General features: G+C 57.0%; 1 protein-coding gene across 2 annotated transcripts; it reads right to left on the bottom strand.

Moving 5' to 3' along the window:
• Positions 1-12,062: 12,062 nt before the first annotated feature.
• SIX2 (SIX homeobox 2) lies at positions 12,063-15,234 on the bottom strand (the record flags this gene model as incomplete). Of its 2 annotated transcripts, none has more annotated exons than XM_081100555.1 (2): positions 12,063-12,399; positions 14,669-15,234. In XM_081100555.1, the coding sequence occupies 2 exons, from the start codon at positions 15,232-15,234 to the stop codon at positions 12,063-12,065; spliced, it is 903 nt and encodes a 300-aa protein (XP_080956681.1). The 2 variants fall into 2 exon arrangements, with proteins under 2 accessions (XP_080956681.1, XP_080956682.1); XM_081100556.1 differs by having other exon boundaries at positions 14,675-15,234.
• Positions 15,235-21,311: the final 6,077 nt, after the last annotated feature.

Genomic DNA, 21,311 nt, shown 5'->3' with positions numbered 1-21,311 from the left:
GCTGCTAACACTACTGTGGTTGGATGCCTCCATTCATAATTTCAGAAAAAGCTAAATTTCAGTTAGAAGTTAGTGAGATAAAGATGTTATTCCTGCTCCCCCCCCCCCGTGCCCCGCCCCCCCCCCCCCAAGTCTAGGACTCTTGAATCCAATAATATCTTGGTGGGAAGGAACTCCAAGTTACAAACACTTGCCTTAACGCGGTGTTTTCCACCTGGGAACCTACCGGAGGTGTAAATCCACACACCTCCCCCTGCCCATTTAGGGAATCAGAAACCCCAAGGTGGGGCCCAGCGATCTGTGCTCAAGTTTGAGAACCGCTGTCGTAGAGCTCCAGAGCTCAGTGGGATACCATTCCTGGAGTGGAAGGCATGGCAAAGGTGACTCCTTACCCCCAAATTCCTAGAGAATGGTGGATGGCCCTCTATTTTTTCTCTCTGCTTTCTTCAGACTAGCCCTCAAGCTGAGGCAGACTGGTGGTGCGGAGTTCAAAAATCCACGGTTCTTGTTAAAGAATAACGAAGTGCTACAAAGCAGCTTCGGCCACACGTGCAGAATAAGATACAGCTGCAGGGACAGCGCTCAGGTTTCACTCCTTTATGTACGTGAATAATTGGCCTTCTAATTATCTCCATAAAAGTGAGAAAACTTGCCTGGCTTATTAGTGCCTTGATTAGCACTAGGAAATCATCAGACACCCTTAATAGCTTTCCAGTGATTTCTAGAGGAGGGAGCCATTTTTAAGGCATCAGCCTCCCACGATTGGGTCATTACAGAGCCTTGTAAGACCCAGTTCACACAGAACGGGGCACTTGCAAAGTCATCTGTGTTGGGATGGGCGCTCGCTCCCTCTCCGTCAGCCCAGGCTTCTTTCCTCAGAGCCAGCTGGCAGCGTCCTTCCCAAAGGTTCTGGGAGGAGGGCCCGCACCATGATGGGCCGGCAGGGAGGGCTGCCTCTGGACACCCCATCTCTCCTCGGGCCCTGTTCAACCTGCCCCAGTCTCCTTTGGGAAAACACTGTGAGGCTTATAACCTTCCAATTCCCTGACCCCCAGAGCACAGGTTTTGAAAAGCTGAAGGTGATTTGGTTTCTCACCTGGATGGGAGGAGGCTCCTCTGCAGGTCTTGGGTCTCCCAGGGTTGAGCTTAAGGACTGAGTGTTAGGAACAGAATCTGCAAGTGAAGAAAAAGCGAACCTACATTTCTCCAGCAGGTGGCACCATAGCTTTACCTTCCACACCTCCATGGCCAGGGAAGGCAGCTCTGAGTTTGCAAATCAGGCACGTGACCTGCCACCTGGGACTCCCCTTCTCAGAACTGAGGACTTGACATCCGTCCCCTAAGATAGCAAACTAACTCCAGCTAACCTTCTCCACACCACTCTTCTCCAAATAGCTTCAATATTTTTGATTCTTTATCTGAGCATCATAAACTTGTCACAAATATTTAGTGATTGTCCTTCTAGACCTGGAGCACCGAGGAAGAATTTGAGCAAGCCATGAAAATCTCTATCACCCTGAAATTCTGGGGCTTTCCCCATACACCCCAGCCTCCTCATAGAGAGACTCGCCATCCAGATCTTCTAAAATCCACTTATATTTTTAATCTAATAATGAGATCGCTTGCCTGGCTGACACATATCTCAGAGGTTAGGGGAAGCAGCAAGGAGAACACACTGCAGGATTTAACTCTATAGTCTTTGGAAAGATGAAATCCTGACCAGTAAGTCATACACAGGAGCATACATTTTTATACATGTTTACACAGGACTGTCTCTCTTTGTATAGAATTTCAGAGTTAATTCACCTCATGCAGCGGCTCACCCAGTGTAGGAATGCCTCCCACATGATGACAACTGAGGGAGACATTCCTTTCCAGTGTGCAGATGGTGTTCACAGCTCTTTGAATGCTCACTACTACCTTGTGAGATACACGGGTGACGCGACTTGCCCAAGGATCACAGTTGCTAGTTGTCTGACTTCAAACCCAGCACTCTCATGACAACACAGCTGTCTCCCCATCCCCCTTGACTGATGTTTGTCCAGCTCTTCCTGAAAACTGCCTGCAAGGCAGCCTGTTCCACTGGTACCTCTGATTTTGAGAAACACTTCTCCTATTGTCTAATTATCTTCTGCTGCATAACAACTACTCCCAAATTTTAGTGATTTAAAACAACCACCATAGTCTCAGATCTCATGATGTCGTGTGTCAGGAATTCAGGGGACACTTGTCTGGCTGATTATTCTGCTCCATGTGGCATTGACAGAGGTCATGCAGTGGCATTTAGTTGGCTGATGAGCTGGTCTGAAGGGACCAGGGCAGCTTCTCTTGCATGTGTGGCTCCGTGGCAGGGAAGATGGAAGCTGGGCTGGGCCTGTCCCCCAGAGCTCCTCTGTGGGGACTGTCCAGTACTCAGGCCTCAGGGGAGCTGGACTTCTTACATGAAGGCTCAGAGCTCAAGGAGAGAATGTTCCAGCAATCAAGATTGTGCGCATGCCCTATTATGACCTAACCTTGGGAGTCCTATCTGCCCTTTCTACCATTTCCTATTTGTTGAAGTAGTCAAGAGGCCCATCCAGGTTTTAGGGGAAGGGAGGTAAAGTCTGCCTCTTGATGGAAGAGTGTAAAAAAATTTGACACTGTGTTTTGAAACCACCACACCTATTGAATTGAAATGAGTTGTTCTATATCTGCCTCTAGATCCATAGTTACTATATATAATCCTTCTCTATTCAAAACTTTTTGTAAGTTTTAAGGCAGCCTTCCTAAATACCCAAGATTTTGACCCAATCTACAGAATGATCTTTTAGAGAAAGACAAAAAGAAAGAGCAGCCCTGGCTGGTTTGGCTCAGTGGATAGAGCATCAACCTATGGACTGAAGGGTCCTGGGTTCGATTCCCCCCTCCCCCCCATCAGGGCACATGCCCCAGTTATGGGCTGGATCCCCAGTGTGGGGCATGCAGGGGGCAACCTATTGGTGATTCTCTCTCATCATTGATGTTTCTATCTCTCTCTCCCTCTCCCTTCTCTGAAATCAAAAAAAATATAAAAAAAGGGGAAAAAAGCAAACCCAGAACTTTCAATCTTACTTTAATTTTACCTATAAAATTTTTAAATGGAGCTTTAATAATATTTCATATATAGGTTGAGGCTGGTACCTACTTTCAGGACATTTCAGGTGCAAACATGTTACCTGGTGTATAAGCAATATTCCAAGAAAAGAGTGAATGTTTACCAAAAGGATTGTCAGTGGGGCACTTAATTATTTGTCTCCCTGGTGTTACACAAGTGCTTGAATGCCAGGCTGATCATGTCTAGTTTTAAGGAAATTATCCATCCCCAAATGGTTAAGACGCTCTAAAGGTTTTGGCAAATAAACTTTAGATTAAAAAACTAAATAATTAATACTAGCAGAACAATGAAATACCACTACACAGCTATTAGAGTGGCCAAATCTAAAACATTGACAACAGCAAATGCTGATGAGGGTGTGGAACAATAGCAACTCTCATTAATTGCTGGTGAGGATGCAAAATGATACAGCCCCTTTGGAAGACAGCTTGGTGGTTTCTTTTTATTTTTTTAAATATATTTTATTGATTTTTTACAGAGAGAAAGGTAGAGGGATAGAGAGTTAGAAACATCGATGAGAGAGAAACATCGATCAGCTGCCTCCTTCACACCTCCCACTGGGGATGTGCCCGCAACCAAGGTACATGCCCTTGACCAGAATCGAACCTGGGACCCTTCAGTCCACAGGCCGACGCTCTATTCACTGAGCCAAACCGGTTTGGCAAGCTTGGTGGTTTCTTACAAAACTAATCATACTCTTACCATTCAATCCAACAATCATGCTTCTTCATTTACTCAAAGGAGTTGAAAACTATGTCCACGTAAAACCTACACACACATTTTTACCGCAGCTTTATTCATGATTGCTAAAACTTGGGAGCAACTAAGATGTCCTAAGTAGGCGCATGGATAAATAAACAATGGTCCATCCAGACAACGGGGTATTATTCAGCACCAAAAAGAAATGAACTCTCAAGCCATGAAAAAACATGGGGGAAACTTAAATGCATATTACTGAGTGAAAGCAGCCAGTGAGAAAAGGCTGCGTACTGTATGATTCTAATTACATGACATCCTAGAAAAGGCAAAGCTATGACATCAGTGAAAAGATGGGGGTGGGGGCGGGTGTTAAGGAAGTAGAAGAGATGAATAGGTTGGAGTACAGAAGAGTCCTTTCCATTTTCTCCAATTAGAAAGCCTACAGCCCTTTGGGGACCACCACAAAATCCTTATTCACCTTCTCAGGAAGTCTCTGGCTCCCAACTCATTTGCTGCAAGCCTTGACGGACAGGTCTTGAGCCCAATAACAAAGTAAAGCTCTAGTTCTCAGCTCTGCCCACTTCTGCCAACTTCCTTTGTATGAAGTGGCCTAAGAAATGGTCAGAGTAACTGTAAACCTGCTGGAAGAATTATTTTTAAGTTGTTGGAAAGGTCAGGCAGGAAAAAATACTTTTGGAATTTTTAAATCTTGATGACTTTCATATAGAAAGCTGTGAGGACAGGTCTGTTTTGGGCATTCCTTTTAGTGATTTCAGGGGTAGGCTGTTCAAAGTTTGAGGTACCTTTACTGTAAATCTCTACAGCAGCATCTAGATCTCCACGGTGGCTGCCATCTCTCTGCACCCTTCCCCTAACCTCAGGGGAACAATCTTGACTCTTCGGGCTGACTTGGTATCTGTGATTTCCCCCACACTCACCAAGTCACCTCAACAGCATATGACAACATCCTGAGTCTCACACCCTCATCTGTCCAATGCTTAAGAATTACTTTCCTACCCTACCTAATTGTGAGTGTTAAATAATAGGAGCTTGTGAAACCACCAACACTCTGTAGAGCACCATATAAATGCTGGAAATTATTCATTTCATGATGTATTTTGCTTTTAGAAATTATTCAGCGTCAGCTTTCCCCTTTCTAATTCCCTCCCGGCCTCCAGCTCCCTTGGGGATCTGGGCTGGGAGGAGAAGGGAGGGGTGACTCACTCTTCCTGGTCTGCCTCCTCAATTAAGCTTCCTGCCAGCCTGGCCCAAGCAGCGGCTTATCCTTAGGCTTGGACCAGTGACCTCCCTGGGGAGTTCAGGTGTCTCAGAGCAGCTTAGCAGAGTTTCCAATGCTCTGCCTCAGGACAATAGGACATTTCATATACATGATCCTGAAATTGGCAGAATCAGAATCAACCAGCTCAGGTGGAATGAAAGTTCTTGTACCACCACCATCTCCATGGGCAGATAAACAGATGGGCTTCTAGTGGGGCAAAACGGGGTGTGGAGGGAGAGGGGGCAGGGATGGGCCGGTTGGTTCTGGTCTTTGAAGAGCAGAGTCTGGGTTGCCCCTGCCTAACCTTGAACCCCAGCCACCAACCCGTGTTAATGGAATGGAATGGCTTTATTACCCCACCCCAGCCAGGTCCCTGACCGACCAGCACAGGATGAATGGGGGTGGGGGGCAGAAAGCACACACAGAGGAGAGCTTTCCACCAAGCACTCCTCTCAGCCCTCCGAGTCCCGAGTCCCGAGTCCCCAGTCGGCCTCACCGTCCTGAGCAGAATGGCGGAGATTGGGCCGGAGGAGAGGGAGGGAGAAGAGGGAGGCAGCAGCCGGCTGACTCCAGGGTCCCAAGGTTCCATCTTTCCTTCCTGAGTATACAGCACCCGACGGTGCGTCCCCTCAACGCAGTGAGGGCGAATGCGGGAGCTGAGTCACCCCCCCCACCCCATCACCTCTCACAGACACAAGCGGGTTACCGAGGCTGCGAGCTCCGCTGCCACCCGCCTGGAGCCAGCCCTCCTGCGGCGTTCGCATCGCGCGGCCTCCAGAGAGCTGCCTCTGTCCCCCTGAGGAGTACCCGCCCCTGCCCCTGCCCCTGCCCCTGCCCCTGCCCCTGCCCCCCGGGACCAGGCCGCCGCGCTCGCCCGCAGTGGGGACCCTGGGAAGAAGGCGCGCGGCAGACTCGCGGGGACCAGGTTCAGATGCCTGTCCGCCGCTGCGATGTGTGTGAGTCCGGCCAGCTCCCGAGCCTGGCGTCTGTTTCATCCGCCAGTAAGAACAGCTTCATTGTGCGGCCACCGCGAGCATTAGAGAGACGCCAGGTGTGTGAAGTGCCTGACGCGCAGTAAGCGTCCGAGAAACGGCCGTTTGGACCTGTTACTCTGGGGGACAGGAGTCACCGTGGAGCTGCTGTCTCGGGCCCAGTGGTTCGAGCAGCGATGAGCCTTTGAGGGAGCGAGCGCGCCTGGCCGGGCAGACCAGCAGCGGCTCTTGGAAAAGCCCCAGGAAAGGCACCAGGCTCAGCTCTGCGAGGTCCGCTCACTGCTGCTCCCGCCTTCCTGTCTGACCCCGCGTTCGCGTTCTAGGACCTGGGGCGACTCAAGTCTGATCCCCTGGCCAGCAATTAGGGCAGCGCTGCGCTGTGGTTCTGCAGAATCCTGAGTGTGGGCCATCGGGCCTGGGGGCCCTGGACGGCAGAGGTAGAGTGCCCTTGAGCCAGGATGGCTACCGGGATGAGGGTTGCATGCGGCTTTGTCGTCCAAGCATAGGGGCTCCCAGGCGTCCAAGTCAAAGGACCTGAGAAATGGGGTTGTGCCGCCCGGCTGTCCCTGGCTCCCCTGCCCTCAGACCCCAGAGTGTCATGATACCCCAAGCAGCTTGGGCTACTATCTCCAGAAGGTGGGCCGAGCCGGGCCTGTCACTGAGTGCCCGGTCCACTGAGTGTCTGGTCGGGACTGTGGACTGCGGTGGCTGCGGCCCGCCGCCAGGGGCAGGCGGCGCCAGGGATTCCTCCCAGCAGCTCACCAGGGTCCCTGCGCGGTACCGCTGCTCGGCGAGCGCGGGTGCGCTTGGCACCTAAGGAGGGCTGGGCCCCTGGTAGTTCCCGATTCAGCCCTGGCAGGGCCTTGGCTGCTCGCGTCCTAAAGAAGGCCTGCCCCTACATGCCCACCCTGTGCCAGCCTCAGGTTTGTGGGTCCCTCCAAGAAAGGGAGTCTTTGGGGGCAACCAGGGACGCGGTGGAGCCTGGCGAGGCGGTCCTTCGGCGCATCCGCAAGGTCCTATGGGCGCCTCTCTCTGGACTTCGGGCGCCGGCTCTACCTGGAGGGGGAGCAAGCCTTGCTGCTGAGATTGTAGGGAAACAGATAGAACACTCACCCCATTGCAGGCCACCCAACCTCGACCTCTCTATTCGGATTCCACCCCTCAACCCAGAAAACCTTTTGGGAGTTCAAGGCGCACAGGGACCCGCGAAGTTCCAGGAAGAAACACGCCTGCGAAGCAGCTCACGAGGCCTTCACCCTGACACCAGGGCTCCAGGTGTTTCTGGCCCGGGCGTGGCGCAGCGAGCTGGGGATCCCCCCTCCTTTCTCGCTCACCTGGCCCGCGGGCAGCAGAGGGTCGGGGAATCAGCACCAGCTCGCGCTGGGCTGTGTTCTGGCTGCGTGAGAGCTTGGTCCTCCTCCAGACCCAGGTGCCTCCGCTTTGGAGCCCCAGCGCTCAGGACCGGCCTGGGCGGGCGCTGGCGCTCGGCTCGCCATGTGCTCCCTGGTGCGCGACCTTCCCATCGACGCACACCAGCGCGTTCCACCACCCTACTGCCCGCACACACCCTGGTGCCATACCCCGCACATCCTCGCGCACTGGTCGCACCGGTTGGAGTCCCCTTCCAGCATCCCTAGGCAGGTTTGATGCTATCGAAACCGTTGCATCGGGATGAGGACCGCACACACAAAAGGGCCCAGTCGCCAAGCCCAAGTCCCTCGGTCCTTCTCCACCTGACATTCAACACAGAAACATGTTCATCTCTCCCATTGGTGGGATCAGGGAGGTGAAATTCCCAGCGCTCAGACTCTGGCGCCCGGACCGGCTGGTCCTTGCTCTTCCCGGGGCCCAAATGGTGTTTCCTATAAGGACAGGAGAAGCCGAGGACGGAGTAGCCCGGCGTCTCTCCCAGCTCTCCCTGACCCAGGGGTGGGCAAACGTTTTGACTCGAGGGCCACAATGGGTTCTTAAACTGGACTGGAGGGCCGGAACAAAAGCATGGATGGAGTGTTTGTGTGAACTAATATAAATTCAAAGTAAACATCATTACATAAAGGGTACGGTCTTTTTTTTTTCAATAGTTTTATTCATTTCAAACGGCCCGGATCCAGCCCGCGCCTGACCCTTTTAACCTTTGCAAGTGCGCCCTGCCATCACTTCCTGCGCCCAGCTGGACCCCAGGAGGTGTGCTTCAGGGGAGGGACACCAGGGGCCAGCCTGACCTGAGCCCGGGGAGAGCTGCCTAGCGAGGAGGGTCGTGGGGGGGGGGGTTAGAGGGTAATTAAGAGGAAGCATAGCCAGCCCTGAGCTTCCCTCTGCCCTCTCACTAGCCCTTGGCTTCCAGCCCCCAAGCAGGTGAGGCGGCCAGCTGCCCTGGAGGGCTGGGTTCTACCTTCTCCATTCAGGTTCACCTTCGAGGGCTGCGTGGGTATGGAACACGGGAACAAATGAAAGGTGGACGCGTTCACAGGAGCAGAAGAAGGAAACGCGGCTTCCAGCCACTGCGTCCCTGCGGGTTGGCCGCCCGCCGCGGCTGCTGCTGCTGCTGCTGCTGCTGGAGAAAAACGCCTGGTTTCTGTGCTGCCACGGGGAGAGGGGGGCAAAAGGGAGGGGTGACAAGCCTCTGGGAACCCTGTTTGGTGGCCTCTCACGGGGAGCGGCTGCAGTCACCTGGCTCCATCTGAGCACCAGTTACCCGCTGGAGGACTGGCTTGTAGAGATCCATGCCGTGGGCGAGTAGCTGCTTGGGTTTATCTTCAGAACTTCTGCCTAGTTTCCCCGTTTACGTACATGTTTTTGGGCTTAGCTTTTCAAGGGGGAAGGCAAGAGGGAAGTGGCCACAAGCGGTGCCGGGTCTGTGCCTGAGGTCGCTTTACCGGATAAAGTGGGACCTCAGGCACCTCGCCTCCTGCTGGCCAGTGAGCGCTTCGCGCAAACTCCCGCGATCCCACCAAGTCCGTAAGAGAGGGGGTCGGCCGAGGCAGGGTCCCTGACCTGCTGCTGCCTCAGGATAGAGCTGTCTCTCTCCCGGGGACTCCCAGACTTGATGCTGAGCCCTGCCCATAGCTCCCCTGCGAGGCCAGGCCCTGGTCCCGCAGGTGGCTGGGCTGGGCCTGGCTGCTCGCAGGGACACTGTTGTGAGGGTGAATTTGTGAGCTTCTGGGAGAAGCATGATGCATCTTGGTGTTTGTGTGTGTGAGCGTATGTATTTGGGAGGGGCTCATTTGTGAGTGTTTGTTTTGCCTGATGGCATGTTAGTGTGTTTGTGAAAATGGGTCATGGGTCTGTGTGTGTGTTGCTCAGTGTATGTGTGAATGTGAACATATCCGTGGGACAGTCCCTGTGTGGCCACTACGTGTGAGGGGGTGAGTGTTTTTGGTGCCATCCACAGTGCCTGGCAGGTAACAAGCTTTCAATGCTAGTGAATCAAACGATACATGTGTATGCTTGTGCCCTTGTGAAAGTAGCACACAGCCTGTTGGCCTGTGTATCTGGAACACAGGGGGCAGGTAGAGTTGAAGCAGGCTCCAGGGGCTACTGTGCTTCCCCTTGCCAGCAGTAAGCCAGGTCTGTCAGCCATGCTCCCCGCATCCTGGGAGCCTCTCTATGCCCTCAGGCAGTAGCTGGCTCTTCATGCCAACCGTCAGCGGAAGTCAGGTCACCAGGCCCCGCAAGTACAGACCAGGTCCCCTGAGGCCCTGAGTGTTCCCTGCAAGCAGAGCCTCCAGGAGAGGCCGAGGGAGCTGCCAGGGCTGGAATTCCTCTTGGAGTGCCGGGGCGTGGGGGTACTTGGTGTACTTGGTGCGGCACCAGGGGGACGGGTCTTAAAGTCCTCTGGGCATTCATTCCCTTGACCTCCAGTCCTGCGCAGAGCGGAGGCATAGCCTCTGCGCCAAGGTAGCCCACCCAGTTGACTGCATCTCCGAGGGTCTTGACTGGGAAGGAATCTTTGATGCTCAGAAAGTCCCCATAAAAGCATTTTCAGTGAGCGCTGATTTACCAGAGAGGAAAGACCGGAGAAGTTCCCACTCTCAAAGATCACTCTGTGGGAAAAGTGCCTCATTCCATCCGCCCTTCCCTCCCCTCCCCACCTCTCCCCTCCCCTCCCCTTCCCTCCCCTTCCCTTCCCTTCCCTTCCCTTCCCTTCCCTTCCCTTCCCGTTGTCCAGGTGGCTAAAGTGGGACATGTTTGGTATTTACAGCAACTGCGACCTAAAAAAAGCATCGATTTCCTCTAGGAGGGACATCCCGCCCGCTTTGCCAGGACCGGCTAGACGGGTCGCTTTATAGGAGGGGAGGGGCTCGATCCCCCAGAGAGGAGGGATGGCTGCAGGTTAATTTACAGCCACAGAGGCACCTAGGGCACACAACGCTAGGAGGTGCTCCCCTAGCTGGCCAGCCAAGCCCAGGCACCCTCTTGCTTCCATTTAGAACACTCGCTCGGCCGGCCTGCCGCCTGCCTGCCAGGCCAGCCTCCCTGAGTCTCCTCTGACTTCTCTCCTCCCCACCCCTTCATCTCCACTCCAAGACGACCGATTCCTGAGCTTGGAGGCCTTTGCTCTCTGGCCACACAACACAAGACTCAGGCTTCAAGGCCGGAGGAGCGACTGCTCTTGGGGCCAGTGAATCTGCCCGGCGGGTCGGGTCTGGTTCTGGGGACTGCGATCGTCACTAAGGAGCGCGCCCCTTCAGGAAGCCTCCATGACCCGATTTGTTCCCCAGTCTTGGTATTTCCCAACACAGGTGCCCATGCTCCGCACACAGACTCCCATTTCCTCCCCGGAGGTAAAGAGGGCGCTGCTTGGCCTGTGGGGGAAGAGGAGTCCCCAGGAGGAGTGGGCTGCCCCTCCCCCAGCTCTCATGGAGCTTTCAGGACCAGAAAAGGAACAGAGGGCTTTGGAGGAGGTTTCCGAGTTCTCGACTCATACACGGTGTGCATGTGGAGAGGTGTCTCCGCTTTGGGACTCGTGGGGCATCCCTGCCCAGAATGGCCCACCGGAGTGTCCAGTCCCTGTAGGGAAATCAGACACTGTTGCACTCAGGGCTCACGGTCCTTGTGGTGTATATCCATATATATTTATCATTTCTAATTTTATTATAAAATAAAAGCAGAAATATTTCCTGAAGAACATTCACATGAGGGCGTAACAGGCAGACGGCAAGTCCGAGGCTCTGGAGGCAGGCTCTGGCGGGAGCACTGTGGTCACAGTCCAGGGGGAGGAGGAGAGTGCAGGGCTGGGGGCCTGCGGGGCCTTCTCGCGCTGCCCTTTCTCTTTCACTGAAGTTACTAGGGCAAAGCTGACACCTGCAGCCCCAATGACCCCTCCGGGAGGGCCTCTGGAGATGGCCTGGATTCAAAGGCTGTCTTTCCTTTGCTTTTCCCCCTCCCACCCCCCAACCCCGGAAATCCAGGGGTGGCGGTGGGGGGTCAGAAGGCCAGGCAGGAGGGAAAAGACGGAGGGGTACAGACCCAGGGCCAGGCTATGTGAGGCTGGGGGAGAGGAGAGACAATCAGAGAGAGACAGAGAAACAGAAACCTAGAGAAATGACAAGCCAGAAATATAAAGGGAAACAGAGACAGAGTAAATAAGGGGAGAGCAAGAAAGGGAGAAAGAGAGAAGAGGGAAGAAAAGGGAAGGAAGAGGAAGAAGGAGCAAGGGAAGCGAGAACAGACAAAGAGAAGCAGCGAGAAGGTAGGAGAGTATAAGAATGGTGTATAATTTATTCCCTTCCCTGGTTCAAGACCCGGTCCCAGGTCTCCAAAGCATCTCAAAACCAACTTGTTGGGGGGGAAAAAATTCCCAACCAAGGCCAAGCCAGAGGGCCATCCGCAACACCAACCGGCGGTTCTGCCCGCTCGCTCGCGGGCCTCAGTCCCCAGCGGGCCGCCGCGCCGCGTGCCCTCCGGACCGGACACCGCCTCAGTCCCCGGAGGCCAGCGCATCGAGGCAGGTGGGGCCCTAGGAGCCCAGGTCCACGAGGTTGGCTGACATGGGGTTGAGAATGGAGTCCTGCAGGCCATGGTGGTGCTGCAGCGGGTCCGTGCCGCCTCCGCCTGGCACGGGCACCGGCACGGGCACGGCGCTGGGGCCCGGAGGGTGGCCCAGGCTGTGCAGGGATGGCAGCCCGGGTGGCGGCGGCGGGCTGAGCAGCAGCGCGGGGCTGGACGACGAGTGGTCTGGGGTCCCCGACGGCGTCTTCTCGTCCTCGGAGCTGCCTAGCACCGACTTGCCGCTGCCATTCAGCGACGCCGCCAGCGGGTTGTGGCTGTTGGAGTTGGAGTTCTCGCTGTTCTCCCTGCAAGTGCAGGAGCAAGGTCGCAGGTCAGCGGGGACACAGAGGCGGCTCAGCGCGGTGACACCTGGAGCCCGAGCCTGCGTCCTCCAAGGAGCCAGAGCGCCCGGCGCTGCCTGCGGGTATTCAGTTTCTACCATCTTATTTTTGGCCCGGCCTGGGGCTCTCATTCCTTCTGCCAGTTCTCAATCTCTCAACACCGATTTCTCTCGACTGTCCTCCGGGTATCATCTCTATTGTCCCACCTCACATGCTCTCAACCTCATGAAAATCAGTCCTGCTCTCTGTATGTTGCTCCTCCCTGCCCCCCTCACTGACCTGCTGACATTTTTCCCCCAGAGCAGCGGGTCCAGGGAGCATGGCTCCCTGGAGTTGGTCTGGCTTTTCACATCTTGGCTCCTCTATCCAGGGTTGGCTGGGTAGATGTAGGGTCGGGAGGGTGAGAGGCCCTAGATCAGGGGTGGGCAAACTTTTTGACTCGAGGGCCACAATGGGCTCTTAAACTGGACCGGAGGGCCGGAACAAAAGCATGGATGGAGTGTTTGTGTGAACTAATATAAATTCAAAGTAAACATCATTACATAAAAGGGTACGGGGTCTTTTTTTTCAATAGTTTTATTCATTTCAAACGGGCTGGATCCGGCCCGCGGGCCGTAGTTTGCCCACGGCTGCCCTAGATACTAGTCGCTTAAAGTTGGGGACCTCCGAGGCCCTCCTCTCCTTTTCCTTTCCTCTGCTGGAGGGAAATCCCTCAATGCGGGCAGGACCCTGGAGCTGAGTCCTTTCCCTCCAGCTCCAAACTGGCAGGCCTGGTGAGGGGTCTCCTGGCTGGGGCTAGAGACAAAGCCCTACAGATATAGGACCCCCTTTCCCTGGTGGCACAGTGAAAACTTTCCTCTGGGGGACTGGAAACTGGGGGCTTGGAGGGCAGCTCGTAGGAGAACGGGGGACAGGAGAACGAAGGCGCCTAGACCTTCCTGTCATACAGGAAAAGGAGGGACTCTGCGGCCCTCACCTGGGGCCTGGCCTGAGAACCAAGTTCCTCCGGAGTCTGGACGCATGCCAGTCTGGGTGGAAGGGGACCCTAGCAGCGAGAACCCACCTCCTTGCCTTTCCTTTGACTGGCAGCCCTGCCAGATTTGAAGATTTGAAATCTTGGGTAGATTTTCTTCACCGGCTTCCCAAAGCCCTTTCTTCCCGTTTTCCTGGAAGGGAACTTCCCACAGAGCTGATACCTTACAACTGTGGATACCTTAACCTCATGGTTTCAGAGACAAGGGTCCCCCTGAAGCAGCCCCCCCTGCCCCTCCAGAGATCTGGGTCCACCGTTCAGTACCCCCACCTAACCCTAATCATGCAAACTCTGGCTCACATACACCGGGTGCCACCAACCCCAGGTATCTTGTTTTGCTGTTGCCCTAAGGCTGGACTCTGCCCCCACAATCAGTTTCTCTCCCATCCCCGTGTCCAGATTTGGATTTCTGAGGGGCAACAGGGCTGGCAGCCACAAGGGCCTAGGTCAGTGTTAGGCTAGTTCAGGAAGTCTTGGTTTCCCTGAGGACAAGCCACGCTCAGCCTTTCTGCTGCTCTCAGCTCACCCTAGACCTAGACCTACCCACCAGGGTGGGTAAAACCCAAGGAGAGAGGGGTCCAGGGCCTGGCAGGCCAGAGAAGGGCTGCTGGGTCCAACAAGGCGGAAAAAGGGGCATATGTTTCTCTTCTCTCCCAGCGCTGACACTTACCAGCTCTTGGCCTGTCTGTCCTTTCTATGCGGGATAAAAGATTCTCGCTGTCAACTCATACCCAGACAAGGAAAATTCTTGCCCAGGCCCCTCCGCATTCAGGTCATTCCAGGGAAGTTCCAATCCCAGGCTAGAGGGCCTAGAACTGAGTAAGGCCCAAGGAAAGTGCGGACGTGCTAGAAGCGCTAGCGAATTCGCTTAGGCCTCCCGAAATCAGCAACCCCAACAGGCCAAACCCACTCCGTCCTTTGGAGGACTCTCAGGCGACCCAGGATCAGGGTTTGGTCTTGCTTTTGCCTGGAAGCTCACTGCGGCTCCATTTTTGCCCACAAGCGACCTGGGCGTCAGTCAATAACTTCCCCAATGGCTTTGCCCGCTTTAGACAAATCCCTGCCCTCTGGGTCTCCCAAAAGATCTCAGCGCCACCCGGGTCAGGCCAGGATTCACTTGGGCCCGGTGTAGGCCTCTCCTGGGAGTTGAGCCCACGCCATGCGACCCCCTCCCTGGAGCCCAAGGGGAGCTCTACTTACTCGTACCTTTCCTTGGCCTCGGCCGCCCGGTCACGCTGTCGCCGGTTCTTGAACCAGTTGCTGACCTGTGTGGTGGTGAGACCCGTGGCCTCCGCCAGCTCCCGCTTCTCCCGCGGGGAGGGGTAGGGGTTGTGCGCGTACCACTCGCGCAACACGCTGCGACTCTTTTCCTTGAAGCAGTAGCTGGTCTCCTCGCCGTCCCAGATGGAGCGCGGCAGCGGAAACTTGCGGCGCACGCGGTACTTGCCCACAGCACCCAGGGGCCGGCCGCGCAGCTTCTCGGCCTCGATGTAGTGCGCCTTGAGCCACAGCTGCTGCAGCTTGGCGTGGTTGTGCGGCGAGAACTGGTGGCTCTCCAGGATCTTGTAGAGCTCGCGGAAGTTGCCGCGGTGGAAGGCCACCACCGCCTTGGCCTTGAGCACGCTTTCATTCTTGTGAAGGTGCTCGCAGGCGGGCAGCGACCACAGAAAGCGGCCCAGCCGCTCGATGTTGCCGCCCTGCTGCAGCACCTCGCACACGCACGCCACTTGCTCCTGCGTGAAGCCGAAGGTGGGCAGCATGGACATGGTGCCGGCGGCGCCCCCGCCCGCCCGCGCGCGCCCTCACCGCGCTGCGCGGTCCGGCATGGGCGCCTCCCCGCCGGGCGGTCCGGGCCCAGAAGCGGGCGGGGCGGGCTCCCTGGACCGGCGCTGGCTCTCGGCGAACTCCGAGTCACGGCAGGACGTCCCCGCGCCGGCCGCGGCTCCCGCGCAGCGCTGCGGCCCCGTCGCCTGCCCGCCTCGCCTGCGCCCTGGTCCCAGCCCGGGGGCCGCCCGGGGCGCCGCTCGGCATGCTCCGCGTCCGCTCGCCTGTCGCTCCCTCGCTGGCTGCTCACTAGGTCTCCCTCCCGTCTAGCTCTCTCGCTTTTTTAATAATATTATTCTAAGCGGGCATGAGGCGCGGCGGCCCGCGCCCTGATTGGTCTGGTTATCTGACCCGGGGCCTGCCCGCGCCAGACAATAGTCGGAGTCAAATTATTCGCCATGGAGACGCTGTCAGTCACTGGTAACCCGAGCCCCGGCGGGCCGGGCGGCTCCCCCCGGCTGGCTCCGCTGACAGATCGCCGGGCTCCGCGCAAAGCGTAGGGCAGCTTGAGACAGGAGCCCGAGGCGCTCCAAGAGCCTGGGAGGCGGAGAAGGCCGGGCAGGGGCCCGCGGCGGCGGTGATTGACGGAGCGGACGCCCAAAGAGCAAGGGAGGAGACGGACCCGGGAGGGGGGCGGAGTGGAGACGCGCAGAGGAGAAAAGGGGAGGACGGGGTGGGGGGAGGGAAGAGGGGGAGAAGGAAAGGCGGAGGGCTGCTTAAGGGGGTGCCGGGAGGAAGGGAAGAGAGGCGTGGAGGAAGCCTGGGGGGGGGGGGGGAGAAGCTTTGGGCAGCCTTTAGCGGGCTCCGCGGGATGCCCCCGCCCCACTCCGGGTCACCACGCCCCTCTTGGGGCCACTGCTTGCGGGGGTAGGTTCTGCCCGGAGCTGGCCAGTGGGATGGGGAAGTTTGGACTTGCGCGGACGCCCCTCTAGGATTTGGCTTTTCCTGCTGGCCGTGCCCTACCCCCATCCGCGGAACTCTGGACCGGAGCGATCCTCCAGGGAGAGAGGGAGGGAGGAGGGGAGAGGAGTGGGGGAGATTTGGCAGTGACCGCAGGCGGACGCCTGAGAATCTGCTCCTTGGAGGATCCCGCCTTTCCCCCTTCTCCTAACCCTGTCGGCTGCCCCGCGGCCGGAACCGCCTCGGCCCCGCGCCCTCTGTCCTTGCCGGGCGGGGACTCAGACTTAACCCCGCGGGTCCCACGGATCGAGCGGCCCGAGGAGCGCCAGCACTTCCGTGTGGCTTCTACGGAAGTTGACTCCGGTCGGCAGCGCCCGCAGTCTGCCCGCGGGCAGGCGAGGGCCCGGAGACTAGGACGGTGGGTCGTGGCACTTTCCGGAGGACCGAGTGGGAGGCAAGACCTCCCCCCCCCCTACCCCCCTACCCCACCCCGGGTCAACTTGGAATGGGCTCCCGCCACTTCCAGCTTGGGAGCCGGGTCGCTGAGCTCAGGAATTAGGGGCTTAAAAAGGGGGTCCTGTTTTTTGCTTCTTTGTCAGGACGGTGTGGAAACACGTGTTACTGGTTCTCGGGGAGAAGGGCTGCTGATGCTATCTGCGTTTAGAAAAGCCAGGGCCTGAGTTCCTTCCCCGACTAGCTTTTTCTACTTCGTTTCCCCTCTTGGCTATGAGCTGTTGCAGGCCTGAGCCGATCTGGCTCCTGATGTCAGGACCCAAGCTGACAGGCTCTGTCCTCAGCTTAAGACTGGAACCTGTGTATAGGCAACATTTCTTCATTCCCACCCCTGTAGGCTTTCTTGGAAGTTTTGTGCTAGGAGCACTGGCATGGCAATTCAGAGCCCTGGGTTCAAGTTATGGCTTTGCTTGTTGCCTATGAGTAAGACTCCTATTCCTCTAAGTGTTCCTCCCGCGCCACCCCCCAAGAGTTTCCCCCCTGCTCTAGTGTTCTAGAAGTCTTGGAGTGTGTGTGTGTGTGTGTGTGCGCGCGTGTGCGCGCGTGTATTTTGCGGGGGTGGGGGGTGGGGGGGTGGGGGTTGCATGCATGAAAGAATGGAACCCTGGGACTGTCCCTAAGACTTTTGTTCTGGGGGCTTGCCCTGGTGTGTTGAGACCACAGGGCTATCAAAGTATGTTCTGAGCCAGGGCCAGGGCCAGCTCCCTGCAGAAATCCAGGTGGCATCGTCAGAGTCTGTATCCGTGGACTGGGAGGAGCCCTGCTACACTCTCACCAGAGTCCTACGGGCTGCGAAACAGGATTCGCTACAGACTTGGCTTTGGGGAAGAATTTACCCCTGGCTACCCTGAGTTTCAGAGCCCACTTGACTGACCCTCCAGAAGGGGCACCTATGCTTTTTGAGACCTCTACTGTAGCCACATGATGAATGACTGCTAGGTTGGTTCCAGCTCTGCCATGGCCACTTTACATCCTGGCAATGTCAGGCCAGGGCTGTGGGAAGCACCCTGCTGGTGCAGGTGAGTGGGGCTGGGCATCACTTCCTGGTGTGAAACCTTGGGCCAGTTTGTGATCAGCTCCACCTCATTCTCTCCCAGGATTAGATGAGGCCTGAGTGATCTTGCAGGGCCCTTGCTGGTTCTGGGTTGGGGTGAGTCTAAGAATACTCACCTTAGCAAAGCGGGTAATCTTTGCAACCTTAGCCATAGCTTCCACTGTGGATTTGCCCCTCCTTGGACCCCCGGAGTTTCAAGAGTAAACTTCCACTAGAACTGGGTCCTGCCCAGGCTCAGCTAAGGCTCATTTTCTGGAGCTTCAGACTCATCATCCCTTCCAGCATTGTCCTCTTGGCGGCCCCTGGGCGCTAAGCCCAAGAATCAGCCTGGCCAGAACAGCGGTGGGACCTGCCTCCGTGGATAATGTAGTGTGCGCCGTATGAAAAGTCACTACAGAGCAAGCACAGAGAACCTGTAACGCCATTTGCCCAACGTATGGGTGTGTGTCCATATGCCCTAGTTCTCCCCTCCCCCATATTTGCAGGAAACCAACCGGTTCTAGCAGGTCTGGGCTAGAACATCTTGCCAGCAGCAGCAGCTGAGTGCCTGCTCACCTAAAAAGGTTACAAGCTCAGCTAGTGTTTCTTTGCTGGGAAGCCCCCTCCCTGACCGTCCTTCCCACAGGTCAGAGGACTTGGGAGGTGACGGGTGGGGATTTAACAGACGCCAGCCTGACCCTAAGGCAATCTCGGCCCCCAGTACCAGTGCTCAGAGCAGCTGCTGGAGAGGGTGCCAGGCGCCTTGGACTCACCCCACCCCAATCCATAGGATCGCAGACTCCTTCCTCCCCTACGGCATACGTGAGAGGCCTGCACTTACTATTTCTTCAGGCACAAATAGGAGAAGCTCCATGGCTGGGAAGGAAAAGGCTTTTGTAGACCTGTGGGACTCTGTGCTCCATTGAATTGGCTCCTTTCACCTCCTACATGGGCTGGAAGGCCCTGGGATCGCACTTTGCGGAAGGCGGCAGCAGGCGTGGAAGGATGGGTGTGCTCCAGTGAGCTCACACTGAGGGAATGCCTTTGCCCCATCACTCTGGGCCGGGGACATTCTAGCGACTGGGCCAGAAGCTCCCCAAGGCAAGGATGAAGGGCCCCCATGGATGGCATCCATTGCCCTGCTCAGGGCGGGCACATTGCCCACTCGAGGGACTTTTGGGGAGAAGGGGGCAAGCAGCCCGCACCAGCCTCCCAAGGGCTTCCTTGACTTTGGGTTGGGGCTACTTAGGAAAAAAGGGGATGATCTAAGTAGAAAGAGTTCCTTGGCGACTATTTCCAACGCCAGCAGAGAAGGGGGAGGGGCTCGGTGCCAAACCAGAGGACCAGAAGCTTTCTTAATAAAATCTTTATTTTTCCAGCCCATAAAAGCTGCAGAAATCCCCTAGGCAGACTCGGGCCCTGGCGCTGCGCGTCTCAGGCCCTCCCCGCAGATCCGCACTCAGGGCTCAAAGCTTTGGAGCGTTCCGAGGGTAGGGGCGGGCCGGCCGGCGTCCCAGAGCCGTCTCTTCCCGCCGGACCTCGCGCTCTGGCCTCGGAGGCGCGTTTCGTGGAAAGCGGGTAAGCAGCACCGGGCGGGTGTGCGCCCAGGCTCCCGGCGCCTCCCCGCTGCCCCCGCTTGTCTCCCGTACCCACCGGCTTCGTCGCCGGTGGACGCAGCCGGGCGCTTGCAAACCCCGCACCCACGGTTTTGTGTTGCCCACCGTTTGGGGCAGGTCAGGGCGCGGGAATTCCACTCACACGAATACTGGCAGTGGCCCCGCGGCGCCCCGGGCTGGGCTAGGCTGCGGGGCACTGGGCTCGGGGTGGCCGCCCTCCTGAACCGGCGCGAAGCACGGGATCGCCCGCGCCGCACGTGGCTGGCACGGCCCCACGCCCTCAAGGGCCCGGGCAGCAGGGTCCCCCGGTGGCCCCCGCTGTCCCTCTGCCTTTCGGGCCTTTTGCTTCGGACCTATGCGGCGGCCAGGAGGGTCCTCGCGGGAAAAACGGTTAGGAGGCCGCGGGCTCACGTGAGCCCTTGTTCCAACGAAAAGAGCGAGAATTAGGGCTCAGGGGCCCTTTGGAGGCGGCGCCAGGACTGAGCGTGGCTTGAGGCGTGTACCCAGGCCCGAGGCGCTGCCCGCCTTCCTGCGAGGCTCGGCCCGGCTCGCAGCCTTCCGTCCGGCCCGCGATCGCGGCTCAGACCCAGGGTCCCTGCCTCCCCGCGCCGCACCCCCTTCCGGGCGCGCGGGGGATGCCTGGCCCCTTTGCCTGCGGTGGGATGGGAGACGCGGGCGTGGCGGGTCGAGCGTCGGGTAGGGGGACAGACGCTGGGCTTTGGGTTAGAGAAGCCAAATTCTGTCAGTGTGAGTCCATTGGAGCACCCCCAGCCACCCCTGTGCCGTCTTCTAGAAAGTCTGCAGCCTTCCCCGCCTCCGACCCACAACCCCCCTTGCGGGGCGGTAGAGAGCCCGTGCGTCCGGGACCTGCCTTCGGCCAGCTCTGCCCGCGCGCGCCCCCACGCGGCAGGTCGTAGAGTCCAGGTGGGTGGGTGGGTCCAGTTCTCTGCCCACCTCCCCAGGGTGACAGCTGGCTCCCTGATCACCACCCCCCCCCCCAACCCCCATCACCACCACCACTCCCCGCACCGGCAGAGGGGGGCACCAGAGCTAAGGCAAGTCCATGAAGCACACTCCCTCTGAGACAGACGCACAGAAGCCTGGAGGGCATCAGGTAGCCAGGGTCTGCGCACGCCATCCTTGGGAGACAGACACCGGCTTTTCACGCTCGCATGTCTCCTCTGGAGATTCTGGTTCTGCCCTGCACACACTGGGAGCCCACGAAATGTCTGAATGGACTCCTGAATGACGAATGGGATTTGCCCACAGCAACACCGGGGAAGTACCAGGCCTACAGGAGAATGGCTCTCTTTCTTCTCAAGCATCCTGTTCTTCCCTCCCAGTCTCCTCTTGCCCTCCTCGTCTTTGTAGGGGAAGTCTCAGAGACCTGTGATGGCTTCCTCCAGCAAGAAGTCCTGGAGGCTGGAGCCTCCACAGGGCTGCATAGACGCTACAGACCGAATGTGCTGCTCTTAGAAATTCCAGGTCTCACTGCCTATACACTACCAACCAGGTTCCCTGGGGGTGCAGGAAAGAAAGTCTTCTAAATAGAGTTATTCTAATTTTGTGGGGCTGCTGCTTTTAGTTGTATTTCCTTAGTTACTTTACAAAAAATCCTCTGTAGGCAACGTGTAGATCAGGTTTCCTTTAAGAAGTGACTTTTTTTTTCTTCTTCTTTCCATTACCTGTGAGAAATTCTATCTGGGAGTAGGGATTCCTGGCTTGGCACTTCTCTCTCTCCTGCAGTATCTATTTTTATTACCATTAATTACAATGCATCAGTCCCACTCATCAGTGACACCCCCTCCCCTTGGCTGGTGACTGCTCTTGGCTCTCTGCATTTGGGTGACGCCTGGGCAGGAGGGCACTCCCACTCAGCCATTGGAAGGCAGCTACCAAGTTCTGCATCTTTAAAGGAAACCTGGAAAAAGCCAGGATTGTTAACTTGGAAATCCAA

This window comes from Myotis nattereri, assembly GCF_964212035.1.
Source record: "Myotis nattereri genome assembly, chromosome: 10".
Lineage (NCBI taxonomy): Eukaryota > Metazoa > Chordata > Mammalia > Chiroptera > Vespertilionidae > Myotis > Myotis nattereri.
The sequence above is the reverse complement of the archived record's forward strand: the minus strand, read 5'-3'. Positions and strand labels throughout refer to the sequence as shown.